This window comes from Eutrigla gurnardus (genome assembly GCF_963514095.1).
Source record: "Eutrigla gurnardus genome assembly, chromosome: 3".
NCBI classification, from domain to species: Eukaryota; Metazoa; Chordata; class Actinopteri; order Perciformes; family Triglidae; genus Eutrigla; species Eutrigla gurnardus.
In genome coordinates this window covers 17,288,171-17,301,085 of record NC_139917.1, presented here as the reverse complement: position 1 = coordinate 17,301,085, position 12,915 = coordinate 17,288,171, and the positions used below count along the sequence as shown (strand labels likewise).

The following is a 12,915-nucleotide window of genomic DNA, read 5'->3' as shown; positions in this document are numbered from 1 at the left end:
AGAGGTTCAAACACGTGAACATGAAAGCACCAGACTGAACACACGGACGCGGTCGTCAGTACAGGTCGCTGCCTCATTGTGCATCTCGGGACGAGTCTGAGCGTGTGGACGGAAGCTAAACTGGGAGAGATGGGAGCAAACTGGATCTCATGGAGTGTGACTGTCATCATTACTGTGCTACAAATTCAAGGTGGGCTAAACTCTTCATCAAAACATGTGATGACATGTGATGAACGCAGCTTACAGCTTTATTTCTGGCCGGCAGCTCTCATCAGTGTCCGGACCACATCTGTGACCGGTGTGAAAGGCCAGGGGTATGTCTTCAAGTGTAAATATGAAAACGGCCAGCAGAACAATACTAAGTACTTCTGCTATGACAGTGGAGACAAAATGTGCAACACCCTCTTGATACGGACAGAAAAACACGACCAGTGGGACAGCCGTGGACGCTTCTCTCTGTACGACAACACAACGGGAGCCTTCTTCATCGTCAGCGTGGACGAACTCGCCTTAGAGGACAGCGGGACGTACCGGTGTGGGGTGGACGTGAGCTCCGTGATCAGTTTCATACAGCTGAATGTTTCCCAAGGTACAGTACGTCATGTCACGGCACAGGATCACTGTGTTGGCTGCTCATCTTCTGTTATGTGCACAAAGTCTGCGTTCTGGTTCGGGGCCTTACGGCTACACTTTCTGTCCAACCGGGGGTTTCAATCGAAAAATGTCAGGTCTCTCATGCTATAAATGAGAAGTAAGTAGTGATACACTGTAAGTAGTGATACACTGGAACTAGTGATACACTGGAAGTAGCGTTTTCCCATGCATCTTCCTCTTTTCTGCACGTTCCAATCATGTGCTCAATTTGTGTGTGTGTGTGTGTGTATATACATGCACATACATCTACCTCAAGCATTGATTGAAGCGGATACGGTCATACCGGGCTCGGACTCACCTGGGTCAACAGGGTCTGGCCTCAGGGGTTGAGGAAACCATGGCAACCTGATGATTAATGGGCTACTGGAACAAGACATACATGGACGAGGGAAGAGAATGTGGAACTGTTGCACTGCTGCTGTGAGAGCAATCCCACTGAGAGGGGATATATGTAGAGGATGTGGGATCAGTGGACGCTTGAAACCCAACATCTAAGATATGAAATAACTACTAGTTCAGTGTTCCGATGTGAGCAAACAGAAACCGCTATGACGACTAGAGGTTAATGAGGTACAACAACGATGCAGCGGCAAGGGGGAGCCAGGAAAGGTCAGAGAGGGGGCGTCATCATCACCCCCGCACTCTGAGACCCAAGCCCCAAGAACAGCAGATAGAAATCAGAGGAAGCTGGGACCCCCCCATGCTGATTACCACGACTAAGTGGCAAAGTACCTTACTGCTGCTTGGCTGCAAGATAAACTATATACTGTATATTGCATATATGTGTGTTTTGTAAACTATATTGTATTCTCTGCCCTCTGGATTATCTCACACACCCCAGTAAGTAACATCTGTGTACATCAGCAAGTACGAGTGCGTTTGTTCTATTTTTGTACTTTAATAGTTTTTATGTATTTGTGCTTCCCAGTAACTGGATCGCCCATCCCTCCAGAGGTGCTCACAGTGAACAGTGAGTGGTGTGTGTGTGTGTGTGTGTCGTAATTGTATGTGTGTGAGTAAATCTAAGTCAATTCAGTTGTCGTTCCCTCCTGCAGAGATCCACCTGTCGCTGTTTGTGACTGCAGCGATGTGCCTGGGAGCAATCCTCTTTATATGTCTGTTCACACTTTGTCTCCTGCTGGCTGTCAACCACCGAAGACCTGGCCCGCGCAACAACAGAGAGGTTGGTCCAAACCGCATTAGCAGCGTCGCTACGGCAACGTTGGCCCACCACTGGTGTCAGGGTGGAAGTATCTCATCTAAGTAGTGGATGGATGAATTTTGGTGCATTGGTGTTCCCATCAGGATGAATTGTAATACGTTTGGCCATCCACTGACCTTTAATGCTGCAGCATCAGGTCAAAATGCCTGCAACACTAAATACAGTCCCATCAGACTGTATTTAATGCCAATAAGTATAAGTTGAGCTGGATTTGTAGTTGATTCAACAGGCGTCCTCCATTGGTGCCCACAGATTTCACAGGATTTGATTGGAGGTTTGATTTGAGTTGTGCGTCAGCTGTCGCCCAGTGATGATCACCTGATGACCATATGGTAAACATTATACCTGCTGAACATCAGCATATTAGCATTGTCTTGGCGAGTATGTTAGCATGCTGATGTTAGCATTTCAGCTCAAATCAACAGCGTGCCTTAGAACGGCTTCACGGAGTTGCTAGCACGGCTGTCGAGTACCACAAAACACAAACACATTCCCATTTAGAGAATAGCATGATCTCTCATGCAAGAAGCAGTTCACTGTCATCTAGTTTCTGTTCGTCCCACAGACATCATCGGACTATGAGACAATGATGCCCGGCCCGACAACTGAACCCGATCTCAGTTGCAGCTTTTCGGAAGCAGACTGCACTGATTGGTCAGCTTTACCACCGCCATCGGCCGACCTCTGTCGCCCGCTGTCCACTGTCACTCTCGGCCACGTTGAATACGTTGATATGGATGAACTGAAGCACAGCTCCGAATACGAATGTCTGGATCTCAGCCAGCTAGAGAAGCACATCTATTCCAACATTCATGCAAGGGATCCTAAAGATGGACCTCTGGGAGTCAAGGAGGAAATTATGGTTGAAGGATAATTCCAGGTCAATAACCTCCGACTGAAAGTCTGTCACAGTATGTTAACCTTTGTTTCATTGTTGCTGCATTCCCAGATCCTGGTAAGATTATTGTTGTTATTATATGTAAGAATGTTGGCCAAAATAGCAATAGTGGGGTTGTAATAAACCAATCCTTCATTGTGATTGGAAGGGATGTTAGCCCATTCAAAAGTTAGTCATTAAGGATCTTTAGTAAATCATGTCGTTATCGTGTTCATTATTGCTGTGTTTTGTTATTTGAGGAAATTGTTTTGGATGAGAAAAAAAAAAAAAAAAATGTCAAAAGAAAAAAGACTGAAAAGAAATACCACAGTCTGAGAAGAACAGTCTGCATGCTTTCTGATAGATTTCACCAAAATAAACCAAATGTGAATATCGGAGGGTGTCCTTGTGTTCATTATTTACTGGCCTCTTTGATCTTAAACATTCACTATGAGCAGAGGTGGGAAGTAATGAAGAATCTTCAGGTATCTGTACTTTACTTAAGTATTTCACTTTTTACTTTTATTCTCTACATTTTAAACAGATATCTGTACTTTCTAAGAGATGGGAGGGCTGTTTTGGTGCTTCTCACATGATAAGTGGTTTGGTAAGGAGATGCAGACAGACGGAGCTGATGTAACAAAGGAAGTGCAACACTAAAGAGGAACAAATGCAGAGTTGTTGTGAAAAGTATGAACATCTGCAATAATAAGTAAAGGCAAAGGAAACATATCGTATGAGCAGTATGAAGATGATTTCCCTCATTTTGGTCTTTCTTCTGGGAGGTAAGTCAAACTCTTTTGTCCATCTGTCTCTCTTCCTCTATCTGATTGTTTAGCCTTTTTTATTAATTCACCTTCCTGATGTTGTTTAAGGGCTCAACAACTCTCAGTAATTCCTTGCTGTTGTTTTGTAACCTATACCTTAAGCTTTGGTGACTTCTGAAACTTCAGATCTAGGACTTTTTTTGTTTTTGTTTTGCGGTGAGCTGTAACAAGATTAGGAAGCAAAGTAGCTTTTCCAAAACCTCCAGAGGCTTGTGAAATGATTGCCAGGGTTAAATAATACAAACTGTAGTACACAAAATTAAGAGTTCTGCTGTATCTGCTTTTGTTCATGTGACACTGCATAGTTTTACCTCTTTCATCCTGTAAAAATATTCAAATTAAACAACCGAAACAGCATAAACAACCTACATATATGCAACCTATGTCAGGGGTCGGATAGCAAAAGGGTGAGAAACCAAAAACGTTTGGGAAACCCGGCTTTAAAGAGCAGGATGAGTGCATCTGGATGAAGATCTGACCGTTGTTGCTGTGTGTGTGTTTTGTGCAGGATTACGGACCGAAGCCGTGTCAGTAACAGGAGTGTTGGGAGAGGACGTCACAATAAAATGCTCTCACTCCAACGCAGTTACCAATATCAAATATTTCTGCAAGGGACCGTGTGCAAATGAAGACATCCTAATACGTAGCAGTAAAAATATAAAAGATTCAAATGATGGGAAATATGGCATAAAAGATGAAGGGAACAAATTCACCGTGACCATCTCTGGTCTGACGGAGGACGACTCAGGAACCTACTGGTGTGGAATAGACAGAGTTGGTCTGGACACGTACAATGAGGTAGTCCTCACAGTCATAGCGGGTAAGTTGATTCAGCACTGTATATGAATATTCATCACTTCATGGATGAAAACCTGTGTTGCATTTCCTATTTACTAGAAAATGCTCAATTTTACAACATACATCAATTTCCTGTAAATTCTTATCCTTTTAAGGGGCAATGTAGAGTTATCAATTGACCTATCCTACATGTCTTTGGCATGTGGAACTGAAGAAGTACAACCTAACGTCAACACAGGGAAGACTCGCCGGATATGAACCCATGGCCCCTCTTGCTGTGAGGCAACAGTATTAACCACACCGCCTTGCAGCACAACAGTCTCTCTCTAACTGATCTTCTCTTTTTTTCACAACAGACAATAGGCTGACTGTGAGAAAGAAATGAGACACTATAGCTTATCAATTGTGATGGTGTAACACATTTCTTTCCTTTTTCTTTCAGGAAACACAAATGACCCTGACTTGCCAAACACTTCATCTAGTAAGGAACCATCTGCATAGATGTGATAGAGACAAGATCCCCGGTGATACTCGACATCATAACCGTGACGCGATGCTCTCTCTTTTTCAGAGAAGCTGGTCTACATTGCAGCAAGTCTCGGGGTTATTTTGCTGGCTCTGGCGATGGGCCTTCTGATATTCTTCAGATATCGAAACAGAGACACCCAAGCATCATCTGGTATAAAACTGACACTCATATAATATTTTATTCAGAATATAATGGCAATTTGATGGTAGAAAACAGAGTCACCTGAACAATTACCCCATAAAACCTAGCAATGACCGAGCAACACCCAACAACAAGAACAGCTCATGATCACCTAGCGACCGTCTAGAACCCCCTAATGACCACCCTCAAACTGCCCAGCGAGCCAGAGCAATCACTTAGCAACAAACCAACCAAGAAACAACCACACAGAAAACACTAACAACCGCCCAGAAATACACTAACCACCCAGAAATACACTAACAACCACCCAGAAATACACTAACAACCACCCAGAAATACACTAACAACTGCCCAGAAATACACTAACCACCCAGAAATACACTAACAACCACCCAGAAATACACCTACAACCACCCAGAAATACACTAACCACCCAGAAATACACTTACAACCACCCAGAAATACACTTACAACCACCCAGAAGTACACTTACAACCACCCAGAAATACACTTACAACCACCCAGAAATACACTAACAACCACCCAGAAATACACTACAACCACCCAGAAATACACTTACAACCACCCAGAAATACACTAACCACCCAGAAATACACTACAACCACTCAGAAATACACTTACAACCACCCAGAAATACACTAACCACCCAGAAATACACTAACAACCACCCAGAAATACACTAACAACCACTCAGAAATACACTTACAACCAACCAGAAATACACTAACCACCCAGAAATACACTAACAACCACCCAGAAATACACTTACAACCACCCAGAAATACCAGAAATGCACTACAACCACCCAGAAATACACTAACAACCACCCAGAAATACACAAACTACCATCCAGAAATACACCCATCAACCACCCAGAAATACACCCATAAACCACCCAGGAATACACTAACTACCACCAGAAGTACATTAACAACCACCCAGAAATACACTAACAACCACCCAGAAGTAGCCTACACTAACTGAACTGAACTGACACGACTAAACTTCCAGAAAATTGCAGCAATTTATTGTGTTTTTAATGATTTTCATTTACTGCTTTAAATGCATCATTATTGGAAAGTCCAAAAAATGTTTTTGAGGAAGTGAAAGTCGAAAAGTTGAAAGCTAAAACTTTGCAAATCACTCTCCGTGCAGGAAAGGACTGTGACACGGCCTGTACCACACAGTTCAGTCAGAAACAAGGACCCCAGATCACCAGAAGAGATCCCTCAGACAATATTTACTCCAACGCGTCTGTTTCATCAGAGTCTCAGAGCCAAGCAGACGACCTCTTCTACTCCACCGTTAGCTTCAACAAACACACTGGCGGTGGCGCTGTCACACCTCGTTCTGCAGAGCTTACTTACTCCACTCTTCAACACAAAGCAGCAGACCAACCAACAGTCTATTACAATGTCGTAACTCAGATGTGATCGTCATCACTACTCACAGATTTCTGTCAAACTAAATTCACAGGTTGTGAATTGAAAATTGCAGGAATTAGTCCTAAAACAGCATTGTATATATGTATACCCACACTTTACGGAAATAGGATATTATTTCAAGAAATGTGAATGTGTTTTTCTTTGATTCTTCTGAATACACATAATAATTGTATGTTCAGGTTTTTAACTGTACATTAAAGCAAGTTTTGAGTATAGATTTGTGCTGTCTATACCTCCCTCTGAAAAACTACATTAGTATATCATCACCTCATGGGACGCAGGTGCAGAATTACTCTCAATATGAATTAACACTCTCCACCCCTCTCTGTCACTTCTCCTTTTCCCTTTCTGTCTCTCTTCCACTCTTTCTATAAAAATACACCCTCATTTTAAAATTCAAATGTCTCTAGTCATGTGCTGGATAAGAGAAGTGGCTACTCATTTTAAGCAAAGAGATATAAAGTGTGTCAGAAGTATGCAAGTGTTGTGACGACTGACAGTCGAGAAATTGAGCTTAAGATTTAATATAATTTAATATAAGCTTCCCTGGGACAATGAGAATATCACTGAAAGTCATCATTTACTTAATAACAGGTAATTATATTCTTCTGTTTGTGATTTCTCTCATGTGATTTTTGTTTTTTTTTGGCGAAAACCTGCTGACTGTGTTAATGATGAAAAAAACGTAATTTTACTTTTCTTGATGCTTCTTCTTTAATTTTTTAAATAACAGCCAGTGTCAGGTTCCTGTTTGTGACAGGAAACAAAGGAGGACGCATCGCAATAAACTGTAAGTACAATTAGGTGTAAAAACATTATGTAAAATTCTCATATAAAGACAGGCTAGCATGGATGTCAAAATAAACTACCGTGTAGAATAAATCACCCGGCAGCTCCAAGATGAGGTTCTTGTATTCTACTTAAGAATTTGTATTATTTTGTATACTTCATCCTCTCGACTATAATGCAGATCAAAAGGTAATTTTTACTGCACAGCATTTAACTTGCATCTATAAGGGTTTAACAACTCTATTAAAATATTTGTGTATCAGACTTGATATTATGAAGTTATGTTTTATTTTAGTCTTAATTAGTTTTTTATATTAATCATTTTTTCTCTCACTTTTTTACTTAATCACAATCTAGATAATACACTCAACAAAAATATAAACGCAACACTTTTGTTTTTGCTCCCATTTTTCATGAGATGGACTTGAAGATCTAAAATTCATTCCAGATACACAATATTACCATTTCTCTCAAACATTGTTCACAAATCTGTCTAAATGTGTGATAGTGAGCACTTCTGCTTTGCTGAGATAATCCATCCCACCTCACAGGTGTGCCACATCAAGATGCTGATCTGACATCATGATTAGTGCACAGGTGTACCTTATACTGCCCACAATAAAAGGCCACTCTGAAATGTGCAGTTTTGTCTCACAGCAAAATGCCACAGATGCCACAAGCATTGAGGGAGCGTGCAATTGGCATGCTGACAGCAGGAATGTCAACCAGATCTGTTGCTCGTGCATTGAATGTTCATTTCTCCACCATAAGCCGTCTCCAAAGGCGTTTCAGAGAATATGGCAGTACATCCAACCGGCCTCACAACCGCAGACCACGTGTAACCACACCAGCCCAGGACCTCCACATCCAGCAGGTTCACCTCCAAGATCGTCTGAGACCAGCCACTCAGACAGCTGCTGAAACAATTGGTTTGCATAACCAAACAATTTCCGTCCTCATCGGGGTCTTGACCTGACTCCAGCTCGTCGCCGTAACAGACTTGAGTGGGCAAATGCTCACATTCGATGGCGTCTGGCACGTTGGAGAGGTGTTCTCTTCACGGATGAATCTCGGTTTACATTGTTCAGGGCAGATGGCAGACAGCGTGTGTGGCGTCGTGTGGGTGAGCGCTTTGCTGATGTCAGTGTTGTGGATCGAGTGGCCCATGGTGGTGGTGGGGTTATGGTATGGGCAGGCATCTGTTATGGACGAAGAACACAGGTGCATTTTATTGATGGCATTTTGAATGCACAGAGATACCGTGATGAGATCCTGAGGCCCATTGTTGTGCCATACATCCATGAACATCACCTCATGTTTCAGCAAGATAATGCACGGCCCCATTTTGCAAGGATCTGTACACAATTCTTGCAAGCTGAAAATGTCCCAGTTCTTGCATGGCCAGCATACTCACCCGACATGTCACCCATTGAGCATGTTTGGGATGTGCTTGACCGGCGTATACGACAGCGTGTACCAGTTCCCACTAATATCCAGCAACTTCGCACAGCCATTGAAGAGGAGTGGACCAACATTCCACAGGCCACAATTGACAATCTGATAAACTCTATGCGAAGAAGATGTGTTGCACTGCATGAGGCAAATGGTGGTCACACCAGATACTGACTGGTTCTGAGTCCCCAGACCCCCAATAAAGCAAAAAAATGCACATTTCAGGGTGGCCTTTTATTGTGGACAGTCTAAGGCACACCTGTGCACTAATCATGATGTCAGATCAGCATCTTGATGTGGCACACCTGTGAGGCGGGATGGATTATCTCAGCAAAGCAGAAGTGCTCACTATCACACATTTAGACTGATTTGTGAACAATGTTTGAGAGAAATAGTAATATTGTGTATCTGGAATGAATTTTAGATCTTTAAGTCCATCTCATGAAAAATGGGAGCAAAAACAAAAGTGTTGCGTTTATATTTTTGTTGAGTGTAGTTTCCCTATCAAATAGACTAATACTTTCTATTATTCTTGTCTTCACTATTCAACACAATGATTGCTTTGGTTTTGAGTTGGATTTTTTTATAATTATTTCTCAAAATTGAAATCTAAAAGTTTGTCACAACATAAAACAGACATCAAGGAGTTCATTATTAGTTATAACTAATTCGACCAAAAATGTAATTACTGCAGTTAGGCTCTGTAGGGCAGTATACGACATTAGTTCCTTTGCAGTTAATTAATTAATTAATATAATGGATATGATGCAGCTAGATCAAACTATCCAGCTGCATGGTTAAAGTTAGCTTTGTCATTATTGCTTAAATCAATTACTTATTATTTAAGCTCTGTGTTTCTGTTTAAAATTTAACGTAATTATAATTTATGTTTTCAGACGGGAATAACGTTACACTAGTGGCAAATAAAAGCCCTGGAGAAACTGTCCATATTGCGTGCACCTATCCAGCCAGCCATGTTGAAAACATCAAATTCCTGTGCAAAGAGGAGAGTCCTTCCAGCTGTGAGAAGCTGATACAAACAACAGAGCAGGAGAAAGATTTGGTAAAAGGCAGATTTCATATACGGGATAACAAGAGAAACAAGTACTTCTATGTGGACATCAAGAACCTGAGAACAGATGACTCTGGATCCTACTGGTGCGGTTCTAGCAGGAGTCGGCATGATGGCAACGTCCTCCTCTCTGTCGGTGAGGAACTTCTACACTCACGTGTCTACGAGTCCAGCAGAGCTGTCTTTTATCAACACATGTCTGTTCTGCTGGTGATGAAAAGATGCAGCGTTTCTTTGCAGGTTAATATGAATCGCCTATAAAAAAAGAAACATTTGATATTAAGTACAATTTTGAGATACTTGAACTTTACTTGAGTATTTCAACTCTACTAGATTATACTTCTACTACACAACATTTACTGACAGCTACAGTCACTTGATGACATTCATAATTAAGATTCAACCTAGAAAACACACAATTTCACATCTCCTGTTTCATATTTGCAATAATATAATAATCAACCACTCCGTCTGTCTGAGATTATATTTAATGTATAGTTTTTTACTTCTGTATTATATTTTTTGTTTTGTTTTCAATATCCTGTTTGCTGCTGTAAAACTGATATAATTATTTATCAGTTTATATACTTTAGGTTATATGAGAACTCCTTTTGAGCGGCTACAACACTAAAGTTGAGCAGCTATTTTATTGCTGCTTACATTATAAAACATCAGTAATACGACAAAAATAATGTAATTTAACACTGTAACACTGAGACTTCAGCCACCACTGACTATTTATGAATGATGTGTATGAGTGTGTGTGTGTGTGTGTGTGTGTGTGTGGTTCTTATGCCTTTTGTCCCATCTCTAAGCTTCTCACGCAGCTGAAGGACACATCACAACCAGACAATCCGACGCTCCAGCTCTGCAGCCAACAAAGTCCTCAACAACCCATAGAGATCATAATTCAGGTGACCTCATGACCTTCGCTAGTCAACTTCTGGTAGCAAACAGTCGCTGTTCATGCCTCCCTAAATACATATTACACTTCTAGCACACAAACACTAAAAACAACCTCTTCCTCCACGCATCAAACCTGAGAATGGCAAAACTCTGCTGACTGCATTTATTCTTTAACAGCTTCTACTCTTGTCTCTTGGTTGCAGATATGATTACCATTGTGGTGGTATTGTGCCTGGCAGTGGCACTGTTACTGACACTGATACTTGTGTATGTATGTGTACTGTGCAGATGCAAGCTCCCTAGAACGCAAGGTGAGGGAGCGACATTTGGGGAAAAAAACTTTTGAAAATGCATAAATGCAAGGCTTAACTATAAATATCTTCCATCTATTCAAATGATATTCTTTACATGTTTTTACTGCAGGGGAATCATCAGAGCAGAGGACAAACTCTGAACATAACACGGAGGTGTGTGTGTGTGTGTGTGTGTGTGTGTGTGTGTGTGTGTGTGTGTGTGTGTGTGTGTGTGTACACAACAGCTGCATCTATCACACTGCTCCCCTTCTTCCTCTACAGGGAAATCATAGCGAGCACCACTATGACGAAATGCAGATGTTTAACCAGCAGGCAAGATCAGGAGACGCGCTGCCATCCGTTTATGCAACAGTCAACTTTCCTGCAGACCAGCTCCACTACGCCAGCGTTAATCTCCAGGAGGACTGGGTCACTGGCCCGACAGACGCAAATGCATTTCCTGACACATGTAAAAGCAGCTCGTCAGCCTGTGATTACTCCTCCATCAGGGGTTCCCATCCTCCTGCATGAGCAGACTCTGTTCTACCCTTAGAGATAGAGGTGAACCTGCAGTGAGGGATTTGCATTTGTAGGCCTACATACAACCCAGAATTTAGAAAAGTGATTGTGGCAACATTTTTGAGTGATGGACCCTATAATTTGACACAATTTAGAGTTTAGCAGTTAGCTAATTAGCATATATATCATGACTGTGTAGCTAATAATACAACATATACATGTGAATATGAATGTGCTCTGACTACGATAATTAAAATCTTGTTTGGGGATACTGCTGTCTAAATCTTAGTCTTCACTAAAAACATGTTTCTACATTTCTGTGACCATTTTAATCTATGATAACAGAAAGTATTAATTTCCACCAATGTCCCCACTTTCAGTTCATCATGATCCATTTCATCTTATGAGTGAGTGTGTACAGGATATATTTGTACTTATCACAGTAGATCTAGCACATGAGGACATATCCTCTTTACCTTGTTTGTTGCTTTCCAGCGCCCTCTTCTGGTTGAGCAGGTGATCTGCAGGTTGGCTCCTGAACATCCACTAGAACCTCCGTCTGATACAGATAAAAACAGCATTTGTCTTTTTATATTCAGTTCTCATTGGTGTTTTGAGGCTAAATTAAGGAATTTGATACATATGCGGACTGTAACTATGGCAGACAGTTGTTTGTTATTTGTCTAATGGTGTCTGCTGATAAACGCCTACATTTTTGCACAAGACGAAGATGGTTGATTTAATATATGATAGCCTAATCATTAATCTGAGTGCACTTTTTATTTACACTAGGCTTTTTTTCAGCTACTTAAATTATCCACGGTCATCTCCACCATCTTTTTATCGTTTTAACACGTTTTCGTTTTCTCTGTGTAACTTCAGAGGAAAGTCAGTGACCTGGCCGATGGTGAGGCTGAGCCAATCAGATTGAACAAGTGGAGCAGTCCAAGTCGGGAGGGGCCGCATCTCACAACCCTGAACTTAACCCTAACCCCAACCCTAACAACAACCCTAAACATACATATAATGCATAATAATCTGTTCAAATACAACACATTATAAAGCATTTTATAATGTCTAATAAGGTCAAGTTTCATAATACATTATATGTAATGGTTTTTCAATTTATTTAAACCAATGACCACTGAGAGTAACTTTATAATATTATTAATACACACAATCGTTCCTTTTATGAATGCATTTAAAAAATGAGGGACAGAAATTCCTCATTATGATATTTTACTGTATATGTCATAATATGAAAAAAAAATCAAAAAGTCCATCCACAGGTCGCCAGTCCATCGCAGAAAAGTTCAAAAAGTGTATTGTAAAAATGCTGACATGACAGACGTGCCAGCTGACCAATGAGA

General features: G+C 41.2%; 3 protein-coding genes across 4 annotated transcripts; all 3 read left to right on the top strand.

Moving 5' to 3' along the window:
- Nucleotides 1–41: 41 nt before the first annotated feature.
- LOC311011607 (uncharacterized protein) lies at nucleotides 42–3,213 on the top strand. 2 transcript variants are annotated; one of them, XM_084006644.1, is made up of 5 exons: nucleotides 42–190; nucleotides 266–589; nucleotides 1,583–1,624; nucleotides 1,710–1,837; nucleotides 2,442–3,213. In XM_084006644.1, exons 1-5 carry the CDS (start codon nucleotides 130–132, stop codon nucleotides 2,748–2,750), a joined length of 864 nt encoding a protein of 287 aa, XP_083862770.1. In that variant the 5' UTR covers nucleotides 42–129; the 3' UTR covers nucleotides 2,751–3,213. The 2 variants fall into 2 exon arrangements, with proteins under 2 accessions (XP_083862770.1, XP_083862769.1); XM_084006643.1 differs by having other exon boundaries at nucleotides 42–589; nucleotides 2,442–3,212.
- Nucleotides 3,214–3,374: 161 nt separating this feature from the next.
- On the top strand, nucleotides 3,375–6,673 carry LOC311011609 (uncharacterized protein). The gene is made up of 5 exons (XM_084006646.1): nucleotides 3,375–3,538; nucleotides 4,089–4,400; nucleotides 4,821–4,859; nucleotides 4,950–5,057; nucleotides 6,225–6,673. The coding sequence occupies exons 1-5, from the start codon at nucleotides 3,490–3,492 to the stop codon at nucleotides 6,500–6,502; spliced, it is 786 nt and encodes a 261-aa protein (XP_083862772.1). The 5' UTR covers nucleotides 3,375–3,489; the 3' UTR covers nucleotides 6,503–6,673.
- A 179-nt stretch (nucleotides 6,674–6,852) lies between these two features.
- Nucleotides 6,853–11,806, top strand: LOC311011608 (uncharacterized protein). Its single transcript, XM_084006645.1, has 7 exons — nucleotides 6,853–7,108; nucleotides 7,248–7,304; nucleotides 9,652–9,963; nucleotides 10,643–10,741; nucleotides 10,937–11,044; nucleotides 11,157–11,200; nucleotides 11,309–11,806. Exons 1-7 carry the CDS (start codon nucleotides 7,069–7,071, stop codon nucleotides 11,555–11,557), a joined length of 909 nt encoding a protein of 302 aa, XP_083862771.1. The 5' UTR covers nucleotides 6,853–7,068; the 3' UTR covers nucleotides 11,558–11,806.
- The last annotated feature ends 1,109 nt before the right edge of the window (nucleotides 11,807–12,915 follow it).